Source organism: Chelonia mydas, chromosome 8 (assembly GCF_015237465.2).
Source record: "Chelonia mydas isolate rCheMyd1 chromosome 8, rCheMyd1.pri.v2, whole genome shotgun sequence".
NCBI classification, from domain to species: Eukaryota; Metazoa; Chordata; order Testudines; family Cheloniidae; genus Chelonia; species Chelonia mydas.
The window spans coordinates 85,100,612-85,127,689 of record NC_057854.1 but is presented as its reverse complement, the minus strand read 5'-3'; the positions used below and the strand labels follow the sequence as shown (position 1 = coordinate 85,127,689).

The 27,078-nt window shown below is 43.5% G+C and overlaps 1 protein-coding gene across 1 annotated transcript; it reads right to left on the bottom strand.

The window, feature by feature from the left end:
• Positions 1-1,057: 1,057 nt before the first annotated feature.
• Positions 1,058-23,795, bottom strand: PTGER3 (prostaglandin E receptor 3). The gene is made up of 2 exons (XM_027825881.3): positions 22,625-23,795; positions 1,058-6,829 (listed from the first exon to the last, which is right to left on the bottom strand). The coding sequence occupies exons 1-2, from the start codon at positions 23,471-23,473 to the stop codon at positions 6,542-6,544; spliced, it is 1,137 nt and encodes a 378-aa protein (XP_027681682.2). The 5' UTR covers positions 23,474-23,795; the 3' UTR covers positions 1,058-6,541.
• Between the last annotated feature and the right edge of the window lie 3,283 nt (positions 23,796-27,078).

The following is a 27,078-nucleotide window of genomic DNA, read 5'->3' as shown; positions in this document are numbered from 1 at the left end:
AACCTTGTGGCCCCCCCCACATCCTCCTTTTTGTTCGGGACCCTGAGTTTTAGAAATGTTGGTCTCCCCTGTGAAATCTGTACAGTATAGGGGAAAAGTACACAAAAGACCAGATTTCATGATCCGGGACATGTTTTTCACAGCCACGAATTAGGTAGAGCCCTCCACATATCCAGTCATACTAGCATTAATCAAGGGGTGTAAGATCTGAAGGCAGACAGCTGCTCAGACATGTCCATCTGGGACTCTTGCCCAATTGCTACTCTTTGGAAACTCCTACCTGACACTGAGAAGACAGGGAACGCTTTATGTGAGACAGAAAGGGAATTTTTTTTTCCCAGCTGCTCAAATTGTTCATCACAAGTTCAAAGATTGCTCTTCTGTCCAAATGGGTGTCTTAGATACACTATTCATCTGTTATTCAGAATCTGTGGGCTATAGACTCTGATCTGCTGGTGCTCCTCTTACCTTTAACAAGGAAGTGCAGGCGCAGAGTCATATCAATATCATCAGCTGTTCTTAGCCCACAGCAGGGTGAAAGCCTCTTCGGCACTGCTAATAAAAATACATGATGAGCCGTTCTGCATGCAATTATCAATGTCACCATAGCTGTCTAAATATGCTACTGTGATCTGCAAAAGTGGTAAGGTGAACAACCCAGACAGTTACGTACAACAGCAAACACAAATGCTATAAATCAGGTATCTTGTTTTATCAAGATATACAAATGTGCTGCTAACCTGGTGATAGAGTGCTAGATTCTGCCACCCTTACTCACGTATAGTACTACCTTATTCTGCAAACGGTGACACTGATTTCAGTGGGCATGAAGTACTACTTGGTGTGCATAAGGATGGCAGAATCTGGCCCACAAAAAAGGCCAGATTCTGTACTTAGACCCTCTGCCGTCAGTCCTAATGTTGTCAGCACAGAATTTGGCTCAAGGTGTTTACCAGCAAATAGTGCTCACATTGAAGCCAATTACAGAAGGTTACTTGAAACTGTTGTAGCAAAACGTTGCAGGCAAAAGCTGGCATCAAGAAATAAAGACCAGTTGTTCTGCTGAACTTTTAAATATTTATTTTGCATTGACAAATATGACACACACACATTCAATACACCAACAGCCTGTGTTTTGAATGCCAACAAAATTATAGCAAAGAATTCCACCAGACACCACAGTTGCTACAATGTCTCTGACAGAAGTACATCATTTTATCAAAATGGATCTTTGAAATACTACTGTAGTGAAATTTACATACTTTAGAATAATATAGAAGGCATCTGCAAAAATGTACAGCAAAAATATCTTTCTCACAAAACCAGATAAATGGGAAAACAAAACAAATCCTTACATTTCTGATAAAGATCTTTGAATTCATTTAAGAAAGTGCTTCAGTTGCCAGTCATGTCATATCGCCATGCCTGGCAAATAGTGCTTAAATTCTTTTGCTATAAACAAATAAGATGTAAATAATCTATCCCACTTTCTTGTTTTATAAAATGGTCTTCATATTACTGCATCCAAAGACAGATATGATCCCCTTTTCTCTAAATTAAAAAAAATAAAGGAACTGTTTTAATAACAGGAGTTCAAGACGGATGAGATTATTCTGAGCATTATAATGCCCATATCTGGTTCCCTTCAACAATTAGCTTAAACTATCTTTACATTTCATCAGTTCTTATATTGCCATTGCATATCTCATTGTTAGTCTATATGAAAAACTAATGTTTTCCCAGTGGCTCCTACAGTAGAAGTGGTGATATTAGGACAAAAATTACTCAATTTCATAGACTTTTTGTACGCTTGCTACACTATACTAGAGAAAATTGAATCCTATTGTACCAGGCTGCTGTTCAGCTATTGACAGAAAAGTCCAGCAGAGCACAATTCACTCAAATAATTGAGGTCACTCTGACCCACTTCACAAGGGACAGACTTCTGAAAAATGGCTAATGTGCATAAACTGAATGAGGCTAAACTCTTGAACAGAAAAACAGGCTTTTAACATACCATTCTTTTGGCACGAAATGGCACATGGCACTTTTTCAAAGAGAGTAAGGGATAATTTGGTTTCATACAGCATCTTTCTCACTCAGTATTTCCCAAAGCACTTACCATTAATGAGCTCGACACTAGTAGGACAGATGCTGTGTAGGCACATGTGGTCATTTTACTGAACATTATCTCCTTGTTAGACAGTAGAGCTGGTTTTTTTCAGACTGCAAATGTTGGCCAGGACATTGTAGTTCTAGTTTATTGTATTCTGTTCCATTACCTAGAAGGTACTGAATGCCAAATTCTGATCTCAGTTACATTGGTGTAAACCTATTGTAGTTGAAGGGTATGTTTCCGATTTTCAGAATATCAGCCAAATTCCACTCCTTTTTTGCACCAGTGCAAACCTACTGAGCTGTGCATGTCCAAGCGGAATTAAGCTCTATGTCTTCTCAGACATATTGTATGGATGTGCATAACTGACTATCCTAATATGCCTTGAAGAATAATGGATCTGCTTTTAAAAGGTGTGTCCTTGGTTCCGCCTTAGGTATGACACTAAATTATTAAGATAGTGCTCTTATTGGATCACATTAGTCTAAGTAGTGTCCTAAGAGCAGCTTTCATTTATAAATGATCTATTTATATAACTATACCTGAATCAGCCTTCTTTTTAATGATAGGCACATTAATATAACACATAACTTTTGCAAGAGGGACATCACAGAAATGGGCTAAGATAGAAATACCCACACAAAAAGCATGCAAACCAGAAGGGAGACTTGCTAACTGGAAAAAAAAATGCTTTCGATATCACAACATGCTGCCTTCCTCACTTAGACTGCTGTTAGATGTGTCTTCTGCCCTGTTACCGGGGAACATCATAGATGTTGTTAATTAGGTTAATTAGGTTAATTAGTCTTATTGGACGGGTTTTGCACATCTGTTACATATTCAGGAGTTGTTTTATTTTTCCGAGTAGCTATCTAGCTTTAGAGATACATCAGTTGGTGAACAGCTGTTCCTAAGAGACTATGAATGAAAACAAGAAAATCACAGTGAGCCACAGAAGGCCACAAAACATTTGATGGAGTTGCACTTCCTACAGGTGTATGTGATGAGGATTTAGGAACTATACAGGAGTTTTTCTAAATGATATTTTAATAGCTGAAAGCCTTTTTAAATGTTAGCAAGGCATTTCCCTTTCTTTCACTAGCCTCAATTGTTATTACCATTCATTTCAAGGGAAGTTATAAGTGTGGAAAGTAGTTTGAATTAACCTCCTCGTCAGGTACCTAAACCTCAAAGGAACTAGAACCTGTCTAAACCTGTTTGGCCCAGCTCTAATGTAACTCTTTAAAGTACAAGATGAACACAAAGAAACAACTCTACCATTAACCAAGTCTACACTTAATAAAAAAAAAACAAGTTTAAAACAGGCACATTAATTCAGGGCAAAAATTACAAAACAAAAACAGCAAAAGACATTATTAAATTCTAGGTGACTTCACATTTTAGCTTAGAGCCAAACTATTAAGACTGATTACCATGAACGCAGGCTAATCAAAATCTTATTTACAGACTGCTGCTCTCCTACCTTTTACATTCAAAGTGGGAATCCATTTGTTGTGATTATTTCTCTCTGGTGTCCATGCAGGCTGACTGGTTTGTTTTCCATTGACGCAAGCAATATGCTCCTTAAATTGGGTTTACATCTTGCTTTATTTCATAAAGTCATTATCCTCTCTCCTACCACTACACTATGTAGAAGAAACATTACTTTTAGGAGTCTCAGTGTCCTGTTTCCAAGCTAATGGCAAATTTCCCATTGATTTCAATAGGAGGAGGATCAGACCCTTAGCATTAGATTCACAAGGAGGCCATGGCATTGTAATGCTGAGTGTTACCACACCAAACTTTTTGGTGCCCCGCTGCCTAGTGCAATTCACAAACCCACGTTAAGCACAATGCAGGGAGAGAGTAAGGTGCCTAAAAGGGATTCTCAGAAGCCAATACCCTGATTAGCAACAAGCTAACAGGAAATGCTGAGGACAGGGGTGCGGCCTAAATCCCACCCTTCAAAGGGATTTAATCACTGGCCAGAGAGAGATGCCTTCCTCCACACAGGGCTCAAGCCATGAACTCCTCTCCTGGAGTTAGGCACCCAAGTCAGCTCAGCCCTTTCTTGCAAAAAAAATATTTTTTTTGCAGAAGGTGGAGGAAAAGGCTGTGGTGCCCACATTATACCCAATAGCCCAGCGGGTAGAGCAGTCCCCCAAGCTCCCCTATAGGCCTTCACTTGACTTGCTAACCCAAGTTAAAAGATGAGTTGCCTTGTGTTGACTGCTAGTTTAACCCAAGTTAATAGCATATCTCTTTTTTGCAGTGTAGACCTACCCTTAGTGACTGATCCAAAGGCCATTGGCTTCAATGGGCTTTGGATGCAGTCCTTGATTTCTTCCTTATTCAGTCAGATATGGGCTGAATAAGCATGTTTATTTTGTGTCACTGTGAAACTGAACAAGAAGGCAAGTAGATTTAAAGTAAAACCAGTGGATTACAAAATGTCAAAGTACCTGAGTGTAATTTACACTAATTCTTGAATTATCATTGAGATGTCAGAGTCCTGATGTCACATTAAAAGTAATCAGCTTTGATATACAATAGTAACTGCCAGTATAACTCCAGTTACTTTTCTTTCTTGTCTGTCATGATGGTGCAGATTAGACACAAGGGCATGAAAAGTGATTAGCCAAATGCTTTCTGCCTGCCACCTCGGATTTTCATATTTCATGCTATTTCAATGTGTACCTACAGACACGGGAAGATTAGTTGTCATGAATGTTATCCTTATCTACAAGAGTATTTACAGTAGCACATTTCTAATATTGCCCATTACCAAACTACAGACTAGTGTGATATCAAAAAATATGTTTGAACTTGAGAGCTAATTTTTCCAGTCAATTATGCACTGCTGTTAAGTAAAATTATGCCATTTTAAAGGCCTTATCTGCCCAATGGTTTTTCATACTCTAACATATGAATACAGTTATTGTACCAATCCCATGTACAAACCTCCTTTAACTCAGATAGAAATTCCATGGCTGAATTTAGATATGGCATAAGAAAACGTATCTCCACTAATCTCAGCAAGCTTGCATTTATGTGTAACAGACCAGAATTTGGCATGTATATTCTTGCAAACAATTTCATAGAGATCTAATCCAGCAAGGAAGCCATTAAATGGGACAGGTTAGAGGTTATGGGCCCATGAAAAACTGGAGGAAAAAAGGGGAGTTAGTAAAAGATGGTCAAACGATTCAGCAGAAACGTGAGTCCTTATAATCCACCCTGAAAATTATTCCAGGAAAGATCTGACTAATGAGATCCTCCAGCTGAAATCTGACAATGGGGCTTGATTTAAAAAAAGAAAAAAAAATTCCAAGGCTGTCATGTTTCTGAAAGCTGTATTTTAGGAAAAATCTATTGTTTCTTGGCTGACATTTCATATTGTGAGTGACCCACCCTTTGGGAGCTTAAGTAAATAAGTGGTGCTGTGTATGTGGTGCGCCCACCACCAGAGGGTAGCTGAAAGGTCTTTCTGTTCCCAGAATCATGACCTTCACAAATAAAGCTGCTCTTTGAAGGTGTTGGGTGAGTTTTTTGCTATGTGAAAGGGGCATCTACTGTAAATAGTTAAGGTAGACTACATCACCATAGTGATGAGTGCTTTGCTGGGTGTTTCACAGGTATTACTTGTAAAAAAAAAAAGTTTTAAGTTTATCTTCTTTTTGTTTTCTTTTTTAAAGCAGATTGTACATTTCTGCTGTTCCCCAAAGCCCCCTCTCCTTTGCAGCAGGTGAGTTTATTCTTGCAGTCACTAAAAATCAGTAATTACCATGGTAAGCCCCTGTAGCACATAAGACTCCAGCAGCCTTTCAGCACTTGAAAGAGAACACCATTATTCTACACAAAGGCATTGGCAATTCTTCTAACAAATCATTGAAATCTAAAGACAGGGAAGGACTCCTATTATTTTTCCCCTCAAGTCTCTTGCATTTTCCCCAGAAAAGGAGGTAGGAATAATATCTGGATCTAGCCGATAATCTTAAGAGTCAAAATTAAGTACAGGAATGAGTCTTTTCAATAACTTAAGCTGTTGAATCTGTGCCTCAAATGTTACCTGACATAAAAATTATTGATTCTTCTCCTTCAAAGAAAGAAAAATCCCCAGAAAACATGAAGTATACAGCAGAAAAAAAGTCATATTCTTTAGCTTGAATGGTTTTAGCTGTGGATCAAAAAGAGACCAGAATTTTAACAGGTAACTGTTAATAATAGACCATATTCCTTTGTTTATACTTATGTATTGCTGGCACACCGGACACATAATTATCTGGCAGTCTAAGTCCATTCAAAAGTACTACTATGCTGCAGTTAGTTATGTGGGGACCGGCATGCCACAGATGCCCAAATTCACAGTAAGGCTTAAGACTACTTGTCAAAAGTAGTTTGCATGCAAGGTGTATCAATATTCTTTCATGCTGCTGTTTGTCTGATTTCATCTGTTAATGTGATAGGTCGCCCTTTCCATCCATTATTAGAACAACTGGAGATAGCATTTGCTACCTGACAAAACTTTCGGAGGAGAATTTTTCTTAATAGCAGATAAACCCAGGGGTCCAAGATCTGGTTTAGTGAGGCCAAGCGGATAGCCGTCAAGAAGAAATTACATTCTTTCTGCAGTTCTATGCTTTGAACTGTGTTCTCAGATGGCTTGCAGTGTTCAACCGATGTGTGACTGAAGATCATTTTCAACATCATAATCTAAGAAAAGGTGAGATAAATGTGTATCATTAAAAATAAACCACATCCATATTTCTTCAGGCAGGTATGAGAGAGGGGCCCATCAGATTAGAATCTTCCGATCCCCTCCTGCTACTTCCCTCAAATCAAACCATGATCATGGAAAATAAAGAATGGCCCCCATGAACTTCATTCAAAGAGGCCTTACATACAATAGAGAGAGAGTGTGTGTGTGTGTGTATTTACGTTGAGGATGTGCTTCAGGTCACAGCAGTAATGGGGGGAGAGAAAGATCTTACCCTCCACCTTGTCCACTGGTTTGATCTAATATATCTGGCACTGATATCAGCCAGGAGCCTGTTATCTCCCATCTTTGGGACATGGCAGAAGGCTAGATGAAGTTGTACTGGTGAGAGATGGACTGATCTAGACTAGGAAATTGCAGAGCTTGGGAAATCAATTAAAAGAGCTCATTCTGCCACCTCCACCCTTACCCATGTTGCTAAATCTAGCTGGATAATTCATATTGAGAGAAGAAACTTCAATATAATACGAGTTAATAAGGTACAAAGAATGATAAGAGTGGCCATTTGACCCCTAAGTATTTTAGTTGGTGTGGTTGAGAAAAGGTAGGCAAATTGTAAAATCATGGGCATTTAAACATACTTTATGCATGTGTTTCCATGACCGACATATCCCATATGTTACAGTACCTACCACCCAAAATGGGGCCAGAGTGGCCATGCCTCTGGCTACTATAACATGACTGGCAGCTGTCAAAAGAAATTTCATCAGTAGACTGGCTTTTCTTGATGTGTTACCACTAACTACCCTAGGTAAAACAATAGCCATTAATTTGTAGAAAGCAGCCTAGGAGCTGAAGATCTTCAATCATACTATCTCCCAGAAAATCTGTACTCCAGGGCAGTCCTAACACTTGTATTTCAAACTGTCAGCTGCTAAACTAATAGCACCATCATAGAGATGTGTCAATGATCCCCTTAGACCTTGGGGATTTTAGGTAAGATCTGTGCATTACTTGATATTGCTTATTGAGATGGTTGGCACAGATAGACATTTGAACTCAGCAAATCAATTTTCCCTGTTGGTTTATCATATGCCATAAGGCTTGTGGCTTTTAAAGACTTATCAATTGAAGACTGCAATATAATAATTCAATCAATCACAATAATGCTTAGCACTTCAAGAGCCCTTTGCATCTCAGAATCTCAGAGTGTTTTACAGACATTAATGAAATAAATCTCGTAATACAGAAGCATCATTAGCCCCATGTTACTGAGAGGGAAATGAAGGCGAATAAGAGTTTAGTTCATTTGTCCAAGGTTATACAGGAAAGAGGCAGAGCTAGAAATAGACTCCAGCTTCCCAGTCCTTTGCTTAATCCACAAGACCACAGTTTCTCTCTGTCTATTGTTTTCCCAGGATATATCCATTAATTACCAGAAAAAAGATGGTGAGAGGCTCTCTGTGTTGTGATATGTTCATCCCTCGGCCCACGCCACTTCCTGCAGCCCCCAGGCCTGGAATGGCGAACCGCGGCCAGTGGGAGCTGTGATCGGCAGAACCTGCAGACACTGCAGGTGAATAAACTGTCCCAGCCTGCCAGCAGATTTTCCTGATGGGCCACATGCCAAAGGTTGCCGATCCCTGCTTTATATAATTCTGAGAACTAGGAGGCACATTTTGAAGGTTGTCAAATATGTATTTATTTTTCCATGGTTTAGTTGGTATCTACTTTCTGATTTTTTTCCATTGAGATTAGCTGCTTTTATATTTAGTACCATTTCAGAGACACTTATTATAGCTTCATTATAGCTAAGGTCCAGCATATTACAAACTGTTTTCTAGGGGCTATAAATACAAGACAAAAATTCTTTCTGAGTATAAATTTGGCATATAAGTTTCTGCAAGGGCGTTTGGATTGCAATTGCATAATGGAGCAATGCCTATGCCCCACTACTTGTTTGTAATTAAAAACTAAGATACTCAACACTTTAAAGCAGACACATAATGAAAGACAATCTTTTCCCTGAAGAAAGTGCATTCTAAATAGGTCACACTGACAGAGGGAGAAGGGGAGACAGAGACACAGAGATGATACAAGCTCCTTGGGTCAGGGATTGTCTTTTTGTTATGTAGTTTCACAGCACCTAGCTCAGTGGGGGCCTAGTCCATAATTATGTCCCCTAGGTACTTCTGCACATCAGATAATAAGTGTAGCAACTTGCCAAAATCACACAGAAGGTAGGGGTGAAGCCAGGAATCGAATACAGGTTTCCTGACTCCCAGGCTGTTTCCCAGCATGGGAAATATTGAAATACGTATTTGAGTTCTAAATTGAAATCTGCACTTTATGCATGGCTATCCCTGTGCAAAAGACAGAATCAGCTTTTTCCATGGCACCATCTGTCCCAGTCCTGGAATTTACAGAGGATCAACTATGTATCTCAGGAACAAAGTGGAGGCGAGAGGAGAGACCAGAGAGGGGGCACAATTCACCCCCTGAGAAGCCCTGCAGGGAAACTTCCAAAACTTAATGAAGCTTGAGACTTCATACTGGCCCTTGACAGCCCAAGTGGCATGGGGGGGCCATCCCCAGGCCAATCACCTTGGGGTCCTTTCAAGTATAGCTATTGCCCAAGAACAAAGCAAACAGGGTTCTGTCTTGGGGTCCGATAGGCTGAGAGAGTTTGCAATGATAATTAGCATAATATAATTAACAGGCTTAATTCTGCCTCAGTTACACAGGTGCAGTTCCTGTGGGGTTTGATGGGAGTAGCATCTATGTACCTGGGTGCAGAAATGAGCCCAAAGGATTTACTGGTAGGTTATGATCCTTGTTTTAAGGTGATAAGGTGAGGTAGCTATGTATGTTAGTCATAGGATACTGCTGGACATTACAGGGCAAATCCAACCCCCCTTCTTCATGTTGTAGAGGGACACATGGAAGCAGACCTGATTCCCCTGCAAAAGGGTTGGTGGCAATGGACACTCGGGGCTGGTGGGGGGAAGTGTGTGTGGGAGCATGGATGGAGCAACTCCCTCGTTCCTCACAGAGCTCTTCTTCCATCTCTGTGAAGGCTGCCTGAACATCAGGAGGCAGGACAGAGGAGTGGGAAGGGCTGGAGGATATGCTGCTACAAGGTCATGGATACAAGGATGCATGCTACAAGGATATGCTGCAAGGAGGTCATGTATGGGTTGGCAGAGGCTACTCCGTGGAGACAGGACTCCCCTCCCAGCTACTCCTGCCTAAAGACTGGTCCCTCTATGCACAGATGCCATCCTCTTCTCCCCATACCCCAATATGGCTCCTAAGAGCAAGGGCATGGTTTTTCCTAAAGAATCCTTGCAAATAATTAAAAATTACAATTCTGGAGGCTGGCTGGCTGGCTAAAACTAGTTAAGCGGAGCCTCCAGAAGTCAGGAAAGCTCGCCAGTAGTTTTGTCCTCAATGATCACCAATCACATAGGTCTCCAGAAGCTGAGTTCTCAAGCTGAAACATTAGACTTAGCGCAAGTTTGAATTTGTCTGTTTTTAAATAGAATGAATGCTCTTTTAAATTGCTTTATTTTATAAAGTTGCTGGGAGTCTTTGAGCTTTCATATATATAACATGTTGTGAGTAGATATTTAAAATTAGACTGGACAGATCGTTAGTAAATGTATAATACAGAATACGTAATCTTGTGCTACCAGGAAGATGTACTTGATGACATAATAGCTTTTTATTATCTCTAGAGTCCATGATTCTATGTGAATTGCCCCATCACTTTATGTAGTTTATAGTTTAATAAAATAGGGTGATTAATTTACATTATGATACAAATTGTGGGCCAGACCCCCTGTTGATATAAATCTCTGTGGCTCCAGTGACTTCAGTGATTTACACCAGTTGAGGATTTAGCCCTGTAACTTTTACAGACTTCAGTTAAAATTATTTTAATAGGCCAACATAGAATTCATGGAATTATAACCTTATATGTTGTTTAAAGTGAAATTTCCAGCAAAGCAATTTAACATTCCATGGAACAGTGGAGCATTATGTAATATAAACAAAACAGATAGCAACTGGCACATGAAAGCAGATTCTTTATAAATACTGTATTTTATCTGCCAATTTATATTGCAATTTCATGAATTCTGAGATCACAGAACAAGATTAAAATGATTATAAGGGCTATCATGTTTCAGAGTTCCTCAAATACTGATCCTAAAGAAAATAACCTGAATGCTGGGAATGTTAATTAATTACCTTTTGGTTTCCATTTGCTGTAATGTACACACAGAGACATATTTACATCTCATAATTATTATTTGTATTATGGCAATGCCTAATGACCCAATCAGAACGAGGCCCCATTGTGCTAGATTCTGAAGACGCTCAATCTAAACTGTAGACAACTAATGATAAGTGGCTTTAAATAAAGAGTTGGAGAAAGTAGATGGGCAGGAGGAAGAGGGTCACAGTGGTAAGGTCATGTGGTCACACTGTATAACCCATGTGCCTAACAGGGAGATATCTCTTTAGGACAGGGGAGAGCAAACCATGCCCCTGCGGCCCCTTAGGAAGGGGGAGGGCAGAGGGCTCCATGTGCTGCCCTCGCCTGCAGGCACCGCCCCCCTGCAGCTCCTATTGGCCGGGAATGGGGAACCATGGCCAATGGGAGCTTTGGGGGTGGTACCCTCAGGCAAGGGCAGCGCGAGGCGGAGGTGCTGGCCCTACCCCACCTCACCCCCAGGAGCCACTGCCGGACATGCTGGCCACTTCCGGGAGCGGCATGGGGCCAGGGCAGGCAGAGAGCCTGCCTTAGGCCTGCTGCATGCCACTGCCACTTGAGGTAAGCGGCACCAGGCTGCAGCCAGCACCCCGCACCCCACCTGCACCCCAACCCTGAGTCCCCTAACCCCCTGCCTTGAGCCCCCTTGTTAGGATATAGATATTCAGGCCTGTCTGTAAAGGCCTATACTCTAAGAATTTAGGTGTATTCTTATAACTTGGCTAGTTATAGAGGTATAAAAGAAAGAATCAAAATCACTGTCTGCCAGTGTAAGGTCCTTCTCTTACTGTGACAGTCTGAGGCCCTGTTCTTAGGCTAAGGCCTTTGGCTAAGCAACAGAGGCAGCCATAAGCTGGGAAGCGACCGGTCACCTCCTCACATTCCAAACTAGTCACATTGCAATAAGGTGCTATTGGGCTGTTAGGAACACAGTCCTGTCCTGATAGTGCCTATCTCCTCCAGAGAAAGGGAAGTGCCTAGAAGATGTAAAAGGAAACTTAGTTTGATAGCATCCTGTCTGGCAAGAACTCACTTATCAATAGCTGGGATGTGAAATCCTCATTTCTTTGTTGTTCTATCACTGTAGTCCCCATTTCCCCATTGTTTGTCTGTATAATCTCTGTCTGGTACTGTGATTGTTTCTGTCTGCTGTATAATTAATTTTGCTGGGTGTAAACTAATTAAGGTGGTGGGATATAATTGGTGAAATAATCATGTTACAATATGTTAGGATTGGTTAGTTAAATTTCAGGAACATGATTGGTTAAGGTATAGCTAAGCAGAACTCAAGTTTTACTATATAGTCTGCAGTCAATCAGGAAGTGAGTGTGTGGGGGTGGGGTGAAATGGGAACAGGGAATGGGGGTGGGGAAATTGGAATCATGTTTAGCTAAGGGCAGGAATGGGAACAGGGCCACAGGTAAGGCTCTGTGGTGTCAGAGCTGGGAAGGGGGACACTAAGGAAGGAAACTGGAATCATGCTTGCTGGAAGTTCACCCCAATAAACATCGAATTGTTTGCACCTTTGGACTTAGGGTACTGTTGCTCTCTGTTCATGCGAGAAGGACCATGGAAGTAAGTGGGTGAAGGAATAAGCCCCAACACCCTCCCACACTCTGCACCCCAACCCCTTGCCCTGAGCCCCTTCCTGCACACCACACGCCCTCCACACCCAAGCTCCCTCCTGCATCCCAACTCCCTGCCCCAGCCCTACATTCATGGCCCTGCATACAATTTCCCCACCCAGATGTGGTCCTGAGCCAAAAAGTTTGCCTACCCCTGCTTTAGGAAATCTACTGGGTGGGGTAGGAATGAGTTGTGTGTGGTTCACTGTTGCTAGGCAGATGCACAATTAGCAGTCCACACTCAGACGTTTCTGGAATTGGGTTTGGTAGTTTTGGGTATGCCCTGTTGCTGGGCAAGTAGTCAGGGCAGCGGCTTTGCAAAAGGCTATCTGTGGGTTGGGAGAAGCTGAGCCACAGGAGCAGAAAGCAGGCTGTTTTCCCCTAACTCTGAAGTATTTTGCAGCAGGTTAGTGATAATGTTAAGCCTCCAACAGGGAAGCCCTGGCTGCGTTAATTATAGAAAGGGAAACCTTTTTTTATTTTAATTGTATACTTGGAATGTTGTTTGATTTTAACCAAATTATTTTAAATTGTCTCAATTAGAATGATTCACCAACTTTTATCTTATTTAAATGTGATGATGGGGAAAGAGTCACTTATTTTGTTATTTTCAGTTTTTTAAAACCTTTTTTTTAAAATCTAGATACTTAACTGAGGGGTTGGTTAATTGGTTAGCTGACTAGCTGAGTGATTGCAGCAGAGGAAGATGATTCCAGCTGGAGATTTCTATAAGCAAGTGAAGGGAAGATGTTGTTGCAATGCTTTTGACTCAGCAGATTGTATAGATTTTGGTGAGCAAAGACTGTAAGTGAGATTCAGGTGAACTCAATCTTAGCGTTTGGGAACTCCAAGTTACATCTCACTGTTTTTCTGTGGGAACTGACCTGTTTATATTTAATTTGTTTTCTTTGTTACAGTTTATGTATAACTGAAGATAATGTCTGTGGATTATAAGGTGGCCATGTTATGTTGTAGAAATTGTAATGTTTCTTTATCTTTATAAAGTTGGTACTTAAGAATTACATTTTATTCCTTTTTGTTCTCTTTGGATCTGAACGTGGGAAGGTTGACCCTGTGCAATCCTTAGTGAAAATCCTTAGTGACTGAATTCTGGGTGTCCTTTTTTAGGCAGTGGAGAAGGACAATGAAGTAAACTTCTAGCCCACCCAAAGGTTACAATAGCCTGTTTCATGGACAACTTACTGATTGCAGCTTCCATTAATTTAGTTTTATTTTTTTAAAGACTTCTGCCCATGATTATTTCCAGTTTTAAATTATATAAAATAGACTTAAGCCTCTACAGCTGTCTAATTTTAAGCGATAACAATACAACATCACTTCCCCTGTATCCCCCTTTTTTAACCAAGCCTTCCTCGGGGTCTGGGCACTGTCATCTACCTGACAATTCCGCTACGATTCCCATCATAAAGGACTGATGTCCAGGGCTTTTGAGGACCTTGCTGCTCCTTGCCTGTCCCTCACCATAGTAACCTCTGACTAATCCCATTTAGGGTTGCCAGGCATCCAGTTTTCGACCAGAACACTCGGTCGAAAGGGACCCTGGCAGCTCCGGTCGGCCCAGCTGATCGGGCTGCTAAAAGTCCGGTTGGCCGCAGCGGCCAGCTCTGCACGGCTCCCGGAAGTGGCCAGCATGTCCGTCTGGTTCCTAAGCACAGGGATGGCCAGGAGCACTCCACTCCCTAACCATGCCTGCGGTGCAGGTGCTGCCCCGAGTGCCGGCTTCGCAGCTCCCATTAGCCGGGAACTGCGGCCAATGGGAGTTGTGAGGGCGGCACCTGTGGACAGGGGTAGCATGCAGAGCCCCCTGGCCACACCTGTGCCTACGAGCCAGAGGGACATGTCGCCGCTTCCCAGGAGCTGCCTGAGGTAAGCACCGCCTGGAGCCCACACCCTTCTCCCCCTCCCACACCCAAACTTCCTCCCAGAGCCTGCACCCCCTCCCACACTCCAACCCCTTGCCCTAGCCATGAGCCCCCTCCCGCACTCTGAACCCTTCAGCCCCAACCCGGAGCCCCCTCCTGTATCCCAAACCCCTCAGCCCCAGTCTCACCCCAGAGCTCGCATCCCCAGCCGAAGCCCTCACCGCCCCCCCCACATCCCAGCCCAGAGCCCCCTCCTGCACCCTGAACCACTCATTTCTGACCCTATCCTGGAGCCCGCACCCAGTCCATACCCCCTCCCACAGCCCAACACCCTGCCCCAGCCTGAAACCCCCTCCCACACTCCAAACCCTTCATCCCTGGCCCCACCCCAGAGCCTGCACCCCCAACCAGAGTCCGCACCCCCTCTTGCAGCTCAACCCCCTGCCCCAGCCCAGTGAAAATGAGCGAGTGAATGAGGGTGGGGAGAGCAAGCAACAGGGGGAGGAGGATGGAGTGAGCAGGGGGCGGGGCCTCGGAGAAGGGGCAGGGCCTCAGGGCACAGTTTTCTGCAATCAGAAAGTTGGCAACCCTAACCCTGTTTCCAAGAGAGAGGCCTAAAACAGAGCATTGCCCATGTAAGGTTTTCATTTTATAAATATAATGAGTTAATAATAAGGGTTTTCAAAACTCATTAACAACAGCGGTTTACTCAAAAAAACCCAAAACCAAAAACAACAACAAAAAAAACCCATTAAGCCACAGAATACAAATCTCATTTTACCAAAGTCTCTACAGCATAAACAAATGATTCTGGGAGAAACTGACTTTTTAAGCTGGAAAATACTCACAAAATGTTCAGAATAGTTGTTTTAATGCAATTGTAGATAAAAATGAGTAATGTAACTGGGGTTTCAATGAAAGCCTCTGCTTTTGGCCTATGTTTATGCAGGATGTCAGACTAGATGATCATAACAATCCCTTCTGGCCTGAAAAAAAATCTCTATTTTTTGAGTTAGCCTTAAAGGGTTAATTGCTTTGTATTCCAAAGTATTGTATGCACTAATTATAAGTGTAATCATGACAAATATATTCCAGCAGATAATTTTTTAAAAAATTAAGAATTGTTCTTTAATGATTACTCATAATGTTAAAACTATTTATGCACCAAATTTAAGTCTATCTATGCTAGGAAAAGAGGGACAAGGCAATTAAAAGGCAATTCTCCCTTTACTGCACATAGAAGAAATTCCATGGGCGTTAAACACAAACATCAAGGGAAAAAATATACTTTAGATTTCCTATCTATGGGCTATGTTGGGCCTGATTCTGATCTCCTTTATGATGGTTTTACTCTGATACGCTACTGACTACATAGAGTTACTCACAATTCATTCTGAGAGAAGTGAGATCAGAATCAGGCCCATTGTTCCTAGTGTGTGCCAATCTTTTTAATTATTTATTACAAAAAACCCACAAATTGTTCTGTAATGCCTGCACTGAACTTTGGGACTATGAATCCAAGAGGGATACATGTTGGCATAGAGGCTACACACTGGAGAGAAGATTTATGGAACTTGGCTCCTGGAAAATTCATGAAAAGTTTTGAAGTGAGAAACAAATACCACTCATTAATTCACTCTGGGTATCAGCAGAGTCCCAAGCAGACAGGCAGAAGAAATAAGATAAAACAAATTCAAAGGTCTGCTGGCCAGTATGTTTTTAATTGGCCCTGCCTTTGATTTGTAAAGGTCAGGTTGGTTGCCAGTTCAGCATTCACTGCTGACCTTTTATAGCAATATGTTAGAGGATCTCTTTGCCTTCTCTCTACAGCTCCCTGAATATTTTCTCATAATATCAATGATGTTTAAAAGCCTCAGATGGTCTGTCCAACTTCTGCTGTGACTGTCCCATTTTTCTCCTCGCTGCATATAAGTGCGTCTTTTGCTCTTGACATAGATGCTTTAAGTAAAGTGGAGGGCACCCTTACAGTATAAGTCAAGTAGTTTGTCTTTCTGCTTTTAATCTGCAAAAATGTTATTTAAAATAAATCAACAGGAAGCGTAGAGGAGGGGATATTTTTTGTTGTGTGTGTGTGTGTAAGAAAGAGAAAAGGCCATTTTGCTTAAAAACATAAGGCTTGGTGAAACAGACTTGCGAGATCCTTCTGCCTTTTAAAGAGAGGATCATGTGTTCCTCTGCATTTGGAAAACACCTAGCACATTTTAGGCACTAGCTACATAATAAGAGTAAAAGCAAAATATGACAAACAAAATGGAAGTAGTTTGAAATTGCTTTAGGTCTGTATTCAATGTACGGTACTAGTGAACAAGGAAGAAGTCATTAAATGTTGTCTTTGGCTTACTTAGTTTCACAGTCTTTAATGACAGACAACTCCCATGTTTCAAAAAATGGAGCTGTTCTTGTCTCTTATAGCTTTAATATTACACTAGAAAAGGTAATAAAGCGGCAAGAAAAATAAGCCATCAAGATACACACAATAGGGCTTTCATAGTATTGATAGTGGAAGGAGACATCTGGTATCTGTGTGAGCAGTAGAGATTCTGGCTGTATAAACACTCATTAGGGGCCAGATACCAGAAACACTTATGCACATGACTAAATTTTCAGTTTATGGCCCTATATTAACTGGTCGGGTTAAGAATCAACTAGTTTATTGACCCTCAAATAATTAAGGCTAAGGACAAATATTATTTTCCATACTGGGAGTGAAATCTTGGCCTATTGAAGTCAGCTGCAAAATTCCCCTTAACTTCAAAAGGCCAGGAATTCAAGCTTGTTAATGGGGATGTTGGGGCAGAGTTAAGTCTCCATAGAGTTGTGTAGCCTGCTGTATATTCTAGTCCGTTTCATGACAGCAAAAAATGCCAGCCATCTTGAATGTCCTGAAGGGAGAAGTCTCTGTGGCTGTTTCTAAAGCATTTAAATCTTAAATTTTAACTGGAAAAAGCCTATTCAAATAGGCTTTGAGAACAGCTGCATGAACTCCTGTCATTGAAGGAACAATAGTGAGTATGGATGGCCCTATGGGAAAATGCATTAAGCCAAAGTCAGGAGGATCCTGCATAGCTCTCCTGCCTTCAGGCCCCATACACCTTGTGCAGTGGAACCACATCCGCAATCCACATTCTACAAGGCTGAATAGGCTTCTGAATGGAAATATTCAACAAGGAAGCAGTGACAGCGGGTGATAGTGCACCTCTTTGGTCAATTCTAGCAACTGTCATTCAGCTCTAATTCACATGTACTAATGTGCTGCATTAAATCCTGTGAATGAAGATACCTTACTGCTTTGAGGGCTCACTACAGCATTTGTTCTTACATTGCTGCTGAGATGTGAAGTAAGATGGTTGGTTTTGGTATGAATTAGAAAAGGTGCAGATTTGTAGAGAGCAGGATAATCAGGATGTTTTGTAAATATTGGGTTTAATCTTTAAATATAACATTTACTGTTCTGTGAAGTGACTTGAGATCCTATTTTATTATTCATATTAGGACAAAGCCTGCTTTCCTCATTGAGGCTGTGATTCAAGAAAGCACTCAACTTTAAGCACGCGCTTTCCCATTGACTTCAGTTTAGGATTTAGGTACATGCTTAATTTAAACATGTACTTCAATGCTTTCCTGAATAAGGATCCTTTGCTGAATCAGGACCTAAGAGTTTGAATCTAAAGCCCAATGACATCAGTGTGGATTTTTCCATGAGCTTCAATGAGCTTTGGATAGGGCCATAAGTTTCTACTTAGTTTCCCAGGCAAACTCTTGATGATGCAATTGTTTTTGAGCAAAGGCTTAGTAAGGGTATTGTAGTTTGCTCATAAACTCACACTATGCCTCTGAGATATGATATTGCAAGAAAGCAATAGTTTAGTCTGCAGAAGAGAAGAGTGAGGGGGATTTGATAACAGCCTTCGATTATCTAAAGGGGGGGTTCCAAAGAGGATGGAGCTGGGCTGTTCTCAATGGTAGCAGATGACAGAAAAAGGAGTAATGGTCTCAAGTTGCAGTGGGGGAGGTCTAAGTTGGATATTAGGAAACAAGATTTCACTAGGAGGGTGGTAAAGCACTGGAATTGGTTACCTAGGGAGGTGGTGGAATCTCTATCCTTGGAGGTTTTTAAGGCCTGGCTTGACAAAGCCTTGGCTGGGATGATTTAGTTGGTGTTGGTCCTGATTTGAGCAGGGAGTTGGACTAGATGACCTCCTGAGGTCTCTTCCAACCCTAATCTTCTATGATAGCCAGCTCAGTGCTGAATACTAAAGTATGAGACTCTGAGACTATCATGCACTTAGACAGAATCTTTCATCCCAGGCTCCCAAAGCACTTTGCAGACATTAAGTAATGAAGCTCACGTGTATTGTTTATCAATGTCATTCACAAACCCATTCCAAACATTATGTAAAAAGAGGATGGCCAATTAAATAAGGAGGAGACATTGGGCTAGATTTGCACCTTGCTCTCCTCCGTGAGAAAGGGAAAGCAGATAGTTGTGCTGCCCCAGGACCAAAGCAGAGATGGAACGGTGAGAGTCCCACTCTGATCCCTGGATCCCCCTTGGAAGGTGTAAGTTACACCCGCCCTTTCCTGGGCAGTGTATGGTCTCTTTGGTGCCAGCTCAGCTGTGCTGACCTACATGTTGGGGGGTAGAGCCAAGGCTCTGTCCCCTCCCAGCCCCTGCCTGCCTACTCCTTGTCCACCTGCGGTGGGAAGGGGAAGTAAGGGGAAGCAGGGAGTCAACTGAGAGGGATAAAGGAGTATCTTATGCCCCCTTATTCTCCTGCATGGCCACATAGGCTAACTTCTGAATGAGTCCACTGGGAGTGTTGGGGGCAATACACAGCACAACATATCTATTTTAGCTTGCCAGGAGGTGCATTTACACCAAAGGCAGAGCTGGATAGAGCACTGTCCACCAGCAGTTCCTTTCTGGGGTCAATTGGCTCATTCAGCTCCTCTGGTGTGGAAGCAGGAGGCTATGTAGCTTTTAGAGAAGCTGATTCAATATAGTGGAAAAAACAGTTAATCACCAACCGCTGATATCAAAGACTGAACACATGATGAAGGGAGGGGCAATGTTAAAAAAAGCAATCATATCTAAATTGGGCATCCTGCATGCGTGTGTGGTCAAATCCATGCTACCCTGGTGCTCTTAAGAGTAAAACATTGTCCTGTCTCTCATATAGAAAGCAATTCCTAGGTTTGCAATATGGTTACTGATTTCACATTAATGATCTCTGTACAGCTAACATGCAGAAGTTGCAGGGGGAAGCGGGGTTGTTTTAAGATTTTCCTGGAATGTTATTAATTTACAAAAAATAAAGTCATTGGGCAGAACTAGCTCATTTCTACTGCTATCTTATTTACACTGAATATTCCAGTAGCACTACTAGCCATTCTTAGCTGCACTAGTCAATGGTAAGGGCCGAATCCTCAACGCTAGTACATGAGCCATGTACTAGCATGGGGAGACCTGCAGGGGTCTCTGTTGGGTAGGAATTCTCCCTACCAGGAACAGCAAAGGAGTCAGTGAGGCCCACAGGTGCTGGAACTAGGGATGCTGCTGCACCGCCTGCCTCCAAGTGGTTTCCATTATATACAGGGTTTACAGTTTGGTTCAATGGCTCTCAGCACCCCCACTATAAAAACTGTTCCTGCATCCCTGCTGTAGGCAGCCCAAGGTGGTGGTAGGCCCCATAGCTGGTTACACCTCTTCCCTTCAGAGATGCGTGCATGCATACACATCGGAACATGTCTGGTGGGTCCAGGTGCTGGATGCTCTAGCACCATTCACAATTCTATCCTGTGGGGGTAAAGTCCCTGCCATTCTTCATAGTGTACAGTGCTACAGATATCATCCCCTCCCTTTACCCCTCGGACAAGTCTCATGCAGCAGAAACACACACATTCTACATTCAGGGCCCTCTGCTTCTCAAAAGGGGTTTGTCCCAGATCAACAAGGAAGGACTGAGCAAGAAAAGAACAGAATAAGAAGAAAGGGTAAAAGTTGTGTGATTAGCCTCTTTAAAAAAATGCTAAAATGTTGCAGTGGTTACTGTCATCACTACTTCTCTGAAAACAGCCAAAAATATGAAACAGCGAACAACCCTTGAATGAAATAACTAGTGTAACAAGTGAGAGGTAGATAACAGGGCCCAGGTCAGATCATCTTTCTCAAAGCAGTGGAGTAGGTGTGCCTACAAGGTTGGTGCAGAAAAAATACACTTTTCCCCCTTAACACGAGGCCCCATCACAATAAGGCTTCCAGCAGTACACACTTCCTCCCAAGATCCTGAAGATGATTGATAGCCTCAGTACTTGGTGCCTGTTCCACCAACTCTAGGCTTCTCAGTGCTCCAGTAGGTAGATCCCTTGCCGTGGTTGGATGAGCAAAAACATCCCTGCCACACTTCATAGTGCAGAGAATACAGAACTGCTCAACCTGCTCTCTGCTATCCAGGCAGCAGAACCACACCAGTCCTGGTGTGTTTTGACTCTTTGCTAACACCAGTCTTTGGACGAAGTTTTGAATTTTCAAATCCCTCATCAATCTCCCTCTTCTTTCCTTTCACTCACTCACTACCTAGCTGCCAAATACATTAGTGTCTCTAATCTCTTCCAAGACCCACATTCTTCCTTCATGTTCCCGGTTTCTTTTCTTCCTTCTTTGCAAAGCCCTCATTTCCCTAAACATCCCCACCTCTCTTGTCCCAAACCTTCATTCTGCCATCCCCTCTGGAATGTTTCCCAAATGGCCACAGCCTATGACAGCCCCCATTCTACACAATCACAGAAATATGATAGCTCATCTAGTCCAGTCCCCTGCACCGAAGCAGGACTATGTAAACCAGGGGTTCTCAAACTGGGGGGCAGGACCTCTCAGAGGTCGCAAGATTATTACATGGGGGGTTGTGAGTTGTCAGCCTCCACTCCAAACCCCGCTTTGCCTCCTGCATTTATAATGGTGTTAAATATATTTAAAAGTCGCACTCAGAGGCTTGCTATGTGAAAGGGGTCACCAGTATAAAAGTTTGAGAACCACTGATGCAGACCATCCCTGACATGTATTTGTCTAAACTGTTCTTAAAAACCTCCCATGACCAAGACTCCACAACCATCCTAACTAATTTAGTTCAGTGCGTAACTACTCGAGAAACTTTTTGCTAATATCTAAGCTAAATCTCCCTTGCTGCAATTTAAGCCTACAACTTCTTGTGCTGTACTCAGTGGGTAAGGAGAACAATTTATCACCCTCTGCCTTATAACAACCTTTTATGTACTTGAAGACGGTTATCAAGTCCCCTTTGGTCTTCTCTTTTCCAGACTAAACAACCCCAGTTTTTTCTCTTTCCTTGTAGGTCATGTTTTCTAGACCTTTAATAATTTTTGCTGTTCTCCTCTAGACTTTCTCCAGTTTCTGCATATCTTTCCTGAACTGTGGTGCCCAGAACTGGATACAATACTCTAGCTGAGACCTTATCAGCTTCTCATCAAGGTCTTTCTGAACCTCCATTTCCCCCTTAGCCTTCTCTCGGGGGTGGGGGAGGGTGTCTGTCCCATACATCACACTCACCCCTGCTCAGTTCCTCAAGAGGACCCTCATACAGGTCACCCCAGCTCTACTAGCTCTTCACAGTGAGTCCCCTTGTATATGTCCACCTCCCATCTTCAGCTCCCCTTCCCAAGGGGTCCTCCCATACATACTGTGCCCTGCACCTGCTCCTATCCCCAGTACCTCTCACCAAGGGATCCCCTTATACCTGTATCCTGCTACTCAATTCCCTTCAACAGGGTGCGCCCCCCTCCACTTGCTTATCTCCCCTACAAAGCAGGCTGAAAGTTGGGGGACACAATGACAATGTTTTAGGGAGTTGGATGTAACAGGTTTTCCCTCCCCGCACCCCCACTGTACCGTAACCATCACCCCCCATTCTCTGTGAAAGAATGCTGTGGGGTTAGCAATATCACACAGCAAATTAAAATGTAACCTACCAACAGGGGTGACCAACAAGCAAAGAGAACACACATGATCCCCAATAGCTGGACCAGTGTTTCCATGGTGATTCTCCCCCACTGCCTGCTGGACTGAGATGCCGAGGGTTTGGTCCTGCACCGAGCCACTAAAGCTTTGATCGTGGCCAAGTTACACGCCATGGTGACGATCAGAGAGCAAAGTCCCAGAAAGGCAAAGGCTGAAGCGAAGAAGGTGTTGCCCGCAACGGGGTTGTCCCTGGCCTGGATGAAACACCAGGTGCCTGGCCACTGCAGGGTGTACTGCCCTAAGCCAGCGATGGGCAGGAGGGCAAAGACAAACACTGCCAGCCAGATGCTGAGCAAGACAGTCTTGGTCACCCCGGTTCGCATGTGGCTGGCGTACCAGTGAGGCGCTCTGATGGCCAGGGTCCTTTCTACGGCCATGGCACTGGCGATGAAGAGGGGGCAGAGGCCGAAGACGGTCATGCAGAACCCAAAGAAGGTGCACAGGTTGCCCGAGGGGTCCAACTCCTGCCAGTTCCTGTTGGCCTGATACACGGCGATGACCACGGGGCTGGTGAGGAGCTGGCCGGTGAGGTCGGTCAGCGCCAGGGAGCCGATGCACAGCAGGAAGGACTTCTTCCGCGTGTTCTCCGTCTTCTGGCAGGCGCGGTACACCAGCAGCATGGCCAGGGCATTGCCCACCGTGCCCGTCAGCATCATGCTCAAGGGGAACGCCACCGAGACCGAGCCGCACCCCTCCGCGGGGCGCGCCGTGCCGTTGCCGGCCCCCCGCGCGGCGCCGCCCCACGGCCTGGGGGCGGTGTGGTTGAAGCGGCCCCACACACACAGCTGGGGGGGCGTCATGCCGCCGGCTTGGCGCGGGAGCGGAGCCGCAGCAGCAGCCCAGCCACGGCCGCGCTGCCCCAGCCCATGGCGGGGAGCTCCGGCTCAGTGGGGAGAAGGGACCAGCCGCCGAGCTATAAGGCAGAGGAGGCGGGGCCCCGGGGCTTCATTCATCCAGTTCTGCTTGGGGGGGGGGGGTGCGGGGGGCGCCTCCCACCCCTGAGAGGCTGGCAATCGGGGCGGCTTGCGGCCAGCAAACCGGCGCGACGGGGGGCGGGGGACTGCCACTGGCTGGGTCCTGCGCGCGAGCCGCCGGGCGCCGCGCTGCCGGAGGAGACTGAGCGAGGAGCCCGGTTTCCAGCGGTAACCGAGCCCGGGGGCAGGGCAGGCTGTGGGGCTGCAGTCCGGCTCAGTGCAACGCGGGGCGAAGTTGCCACAGACCGTTCTGCTGCTGGTCACATTCTTCCTCCTACAGATTGTTCCTGACAGGGAGCTGTGTGTGTGTGTGGTCCGGGGAGACTCGGGACCATTACAGCAAATCACGAGGTTTCCTTTTATTTATTTGTAATTTGGGACGCGGGGGACGAGAGCAAAAGGAACAACCGCGTACTTAGAAGTGAAGGGGGCTATTAGCGCCATCTAGCTGGACATTAACACGCACGCAAAAATCCATTCAGACAGCTGCTCTGTTACGTTACACCGTCGCTAGCTCCATGGTTTTAATAGATTTTCTGTACCTATGCCTTCTTACTTCTGTGCCAACAAAGCGAGAACCCAGCAGTTTCCTTTGGTAAACCTTAAACGCTTGTAAATCAAGTCAAACTTTATTTGCGAGTGCCTGTATAGACCTGGCACTATGACTGGTGATTATAAGAATGAAAGGAAGTATAAAAGATGCTTTATCCTTCCCTGGAATTATCTGGTTTGACAGCGCTTTTCCACTGCTTTCTCGATTTAAAAATCAGCTACACTGGAATGGAATTTACACCTTTACCATTGTCTTCAGGAGAGGAAATCACTTTTTAAAAATTCCTTATTAATCGGTCCATTAAATACATTTAACATTAATTAAAATTGTTAGGTGCTTTTTATTCTCCTCTTGCCGCTCATCTTCAACTTAAATTCACACCACAGCTGTTTTCTCTTCTTCATGTGGAGCTATATCCTAGAATGCTTACTTATGTATAAATTGCACTCATTCCAGCCCTTAATTTCTTTTATCCAGTACAATAGCATCATTGCTAGTGAAACCCAAGTTATTATCCTGACATAAACATCACCTCTGTGGGTATCTATGAATATTATTGGATCATAAACACCAATTGTTGTCATTAACATCAAGCATCAGTATATAATAGACCGGGGTGGCCAACCTGAGTCTAAGACGGAGCCAGAATTTATCAATGTACACTGCCAAAGAGCCACAGTGACAGGTCATGCATCCGATGAAGTGAGCTGTAGCTCACGAAAGCTTATGCTCAAATAAATTGGTTAGTCTCTAAGGTGCCACAAGTACTCCTTTTCTTTTTGCGAATACAGACTAACAAGGCTGTTACTCTGAAACCAGTAACAGGTCAGCAACGCGCCCTCCCCCCCCCCGCCCCATCAGCTCCTCCCCTGCTCTGAGCATCTTCCAGACACCAGCAGCTCCACCACTCAGCACCTCCCCATTATCTGTTTCATGGAGTGCAGTAGGCTGGGGGAGGGAGGGAAGGGGAAGGAGCGAGGGCATGGCAGGCTCAGGGCGGGATGGAGTGGGGGCAGGTGTCTAGCAGGGCCAGAGGCTGAGCAGTGAGCACCCCCCGGCACATTGTAAAGCTGGCACCTGTAGCTCCAGCCCCAGAGTCAGTGCCTATACAAGGAGCCGCATATTAACTTCTGAGGAGCCACAGGCTGGCCACCCCTGTAATAGACTATTGGAGTTGTTTTGGCACAGGACAAACAAAATGAGCCATCATCTTTCTCTTTAGAAATCAAAATTTGCCAGATATTAATTCATAATATTCATGCTGCTACTTTCATATCAGGTTAAGGAGGAATAGAGCAAAACTAAAAACAGGGTGTGGCACAGTTTTTAAAATGTTGTGGTAGTAGAGGGAAAAAAATTTTTGGTGGGGGAACTTCATCCCCCCTCCCCAGCCTTTGAGGCCACTTTATCATTTCTTCAGGTAAAAATCCATTTTAGCCAAACAATGGAAGTCTTAGTTTTAAGTAACTAACATTGCAAGATATTATTTAGTTACTGCAGTTATTTTATTCAGGTGTGGCACTTTTGAATAGACGAATAATAAATCTGGGGGAAAAGTAGTCCTACAGAGTGAGTTTAAGGTATCTATTCTGCCATCTTAGGGAAGTCTGATTAGTTTTTCACTTTTGTATAAATGAAAATCTGCCATCAGGGTCCAGCTTACAGGTTTAGTGCGCCATCTTAGGGGACATAATTGCTAAGTTCAGGTATCCTCACTGGCAGATAATACTTTATCATTCAAAGAGATAAATTCAGGTTTCATTAAAAAAAAACAAACCACAAACAAACCCAAATTTAACAGAAATATTTTCATGAAAAAATGTTGAATGCAACAAACCTGTTTGTAACACAAACATTTCAGTATTCTACTAGTGACTGAGAACCAGAAAGTGGAACTGAAGATAACACAACCAGTTCTAATACACCTGCATCCAACAATCTCAAATAGGCTTTACAGTCATTACATCTGAGGCTTTTTAAAGCTGCCTAATGGGTTTGGACACCCAATTCACATTAAAATTGGACATCCAAATCATTAGGCAGCTTTGAAAATCTCAGCTAAGTACACACATCTCACTGCAACCATGTGAGAGTAACTTATATGGCCCCAATAACCACAGTATCTGAGTCTCACCATTTTTGATGTACATTCCCCACATCATCTGTGTGAGGTAGGGCAGAGCTATTCTTCTCATGAAGAGATGGGGTATTGTGGCCCAGAGAGATTAAGGCCAAGACCCAAATCCTCAAAGGTATTTAGGGTCCTAACTCCCATGACTTTCAATGGAAATTAGGAGCCTAACTACCTTTGAGGAGCTAGGCCTAAGTGACTGGCCCAAGTAACATAGTCTGTGGTAGAGCTGGGACTTGAACCTAGGTGTCCTAAGGCTTACCTTGTGTCCTAACCACTGGACCACCTGTCCTCTCTTGTATTAGCTCCCTTTTACAAGTGAAAACAATGAGGAGTACTTGTGGCACCTTAGAGACTAACAAATTTATTTGAGCATAAGCTTTTGTGGGCTAAAACCCACTTCATCAGATGCATGGAATGGAAAATGCAGTAGGCAGGTATACATACACAGTACATGAAAAGATGGGAGTTGCTTTACCAAGTTGGGGGGTCAGTGCTAATGAGATAATTCAATTAAAGTGGAAGTGGGCTATGCTCAACTGAGTTCAGGGAGGTCAGGGAACTTGTCCATGATCGCAAACACGTCTGTTAACAGCAACAGGATTACTGCACCACACGTGTCTCCTGTTTCCCAGTCCTCTTCTTGATCTAAGTTGTGAGAAAGAGGCTGAAATCAACTTGATCATTTTCATTGCTGTAGCTGATAAGTACAAAAGATAGAAAACAGCCTAAATGAAGAACACTAAA

Bases quoted from the DNA above. Each gene is read 5' to 3' on its own strand.
- PTGER3 (XM_027825881.3), bottom strand. From the start codon at position 23,473: ATGACGCCCCCCCAGCTGTGTGTGTGGGGCCGCTTCAACCACACCGCC. The intron at 6,830-22,624 runs GTAGGTTACATT...ACCTTTTCTTAG, and splicing joins CTTGTTGGTCACCCCTGTTG to ATTATGATGTTGAAAATGAT.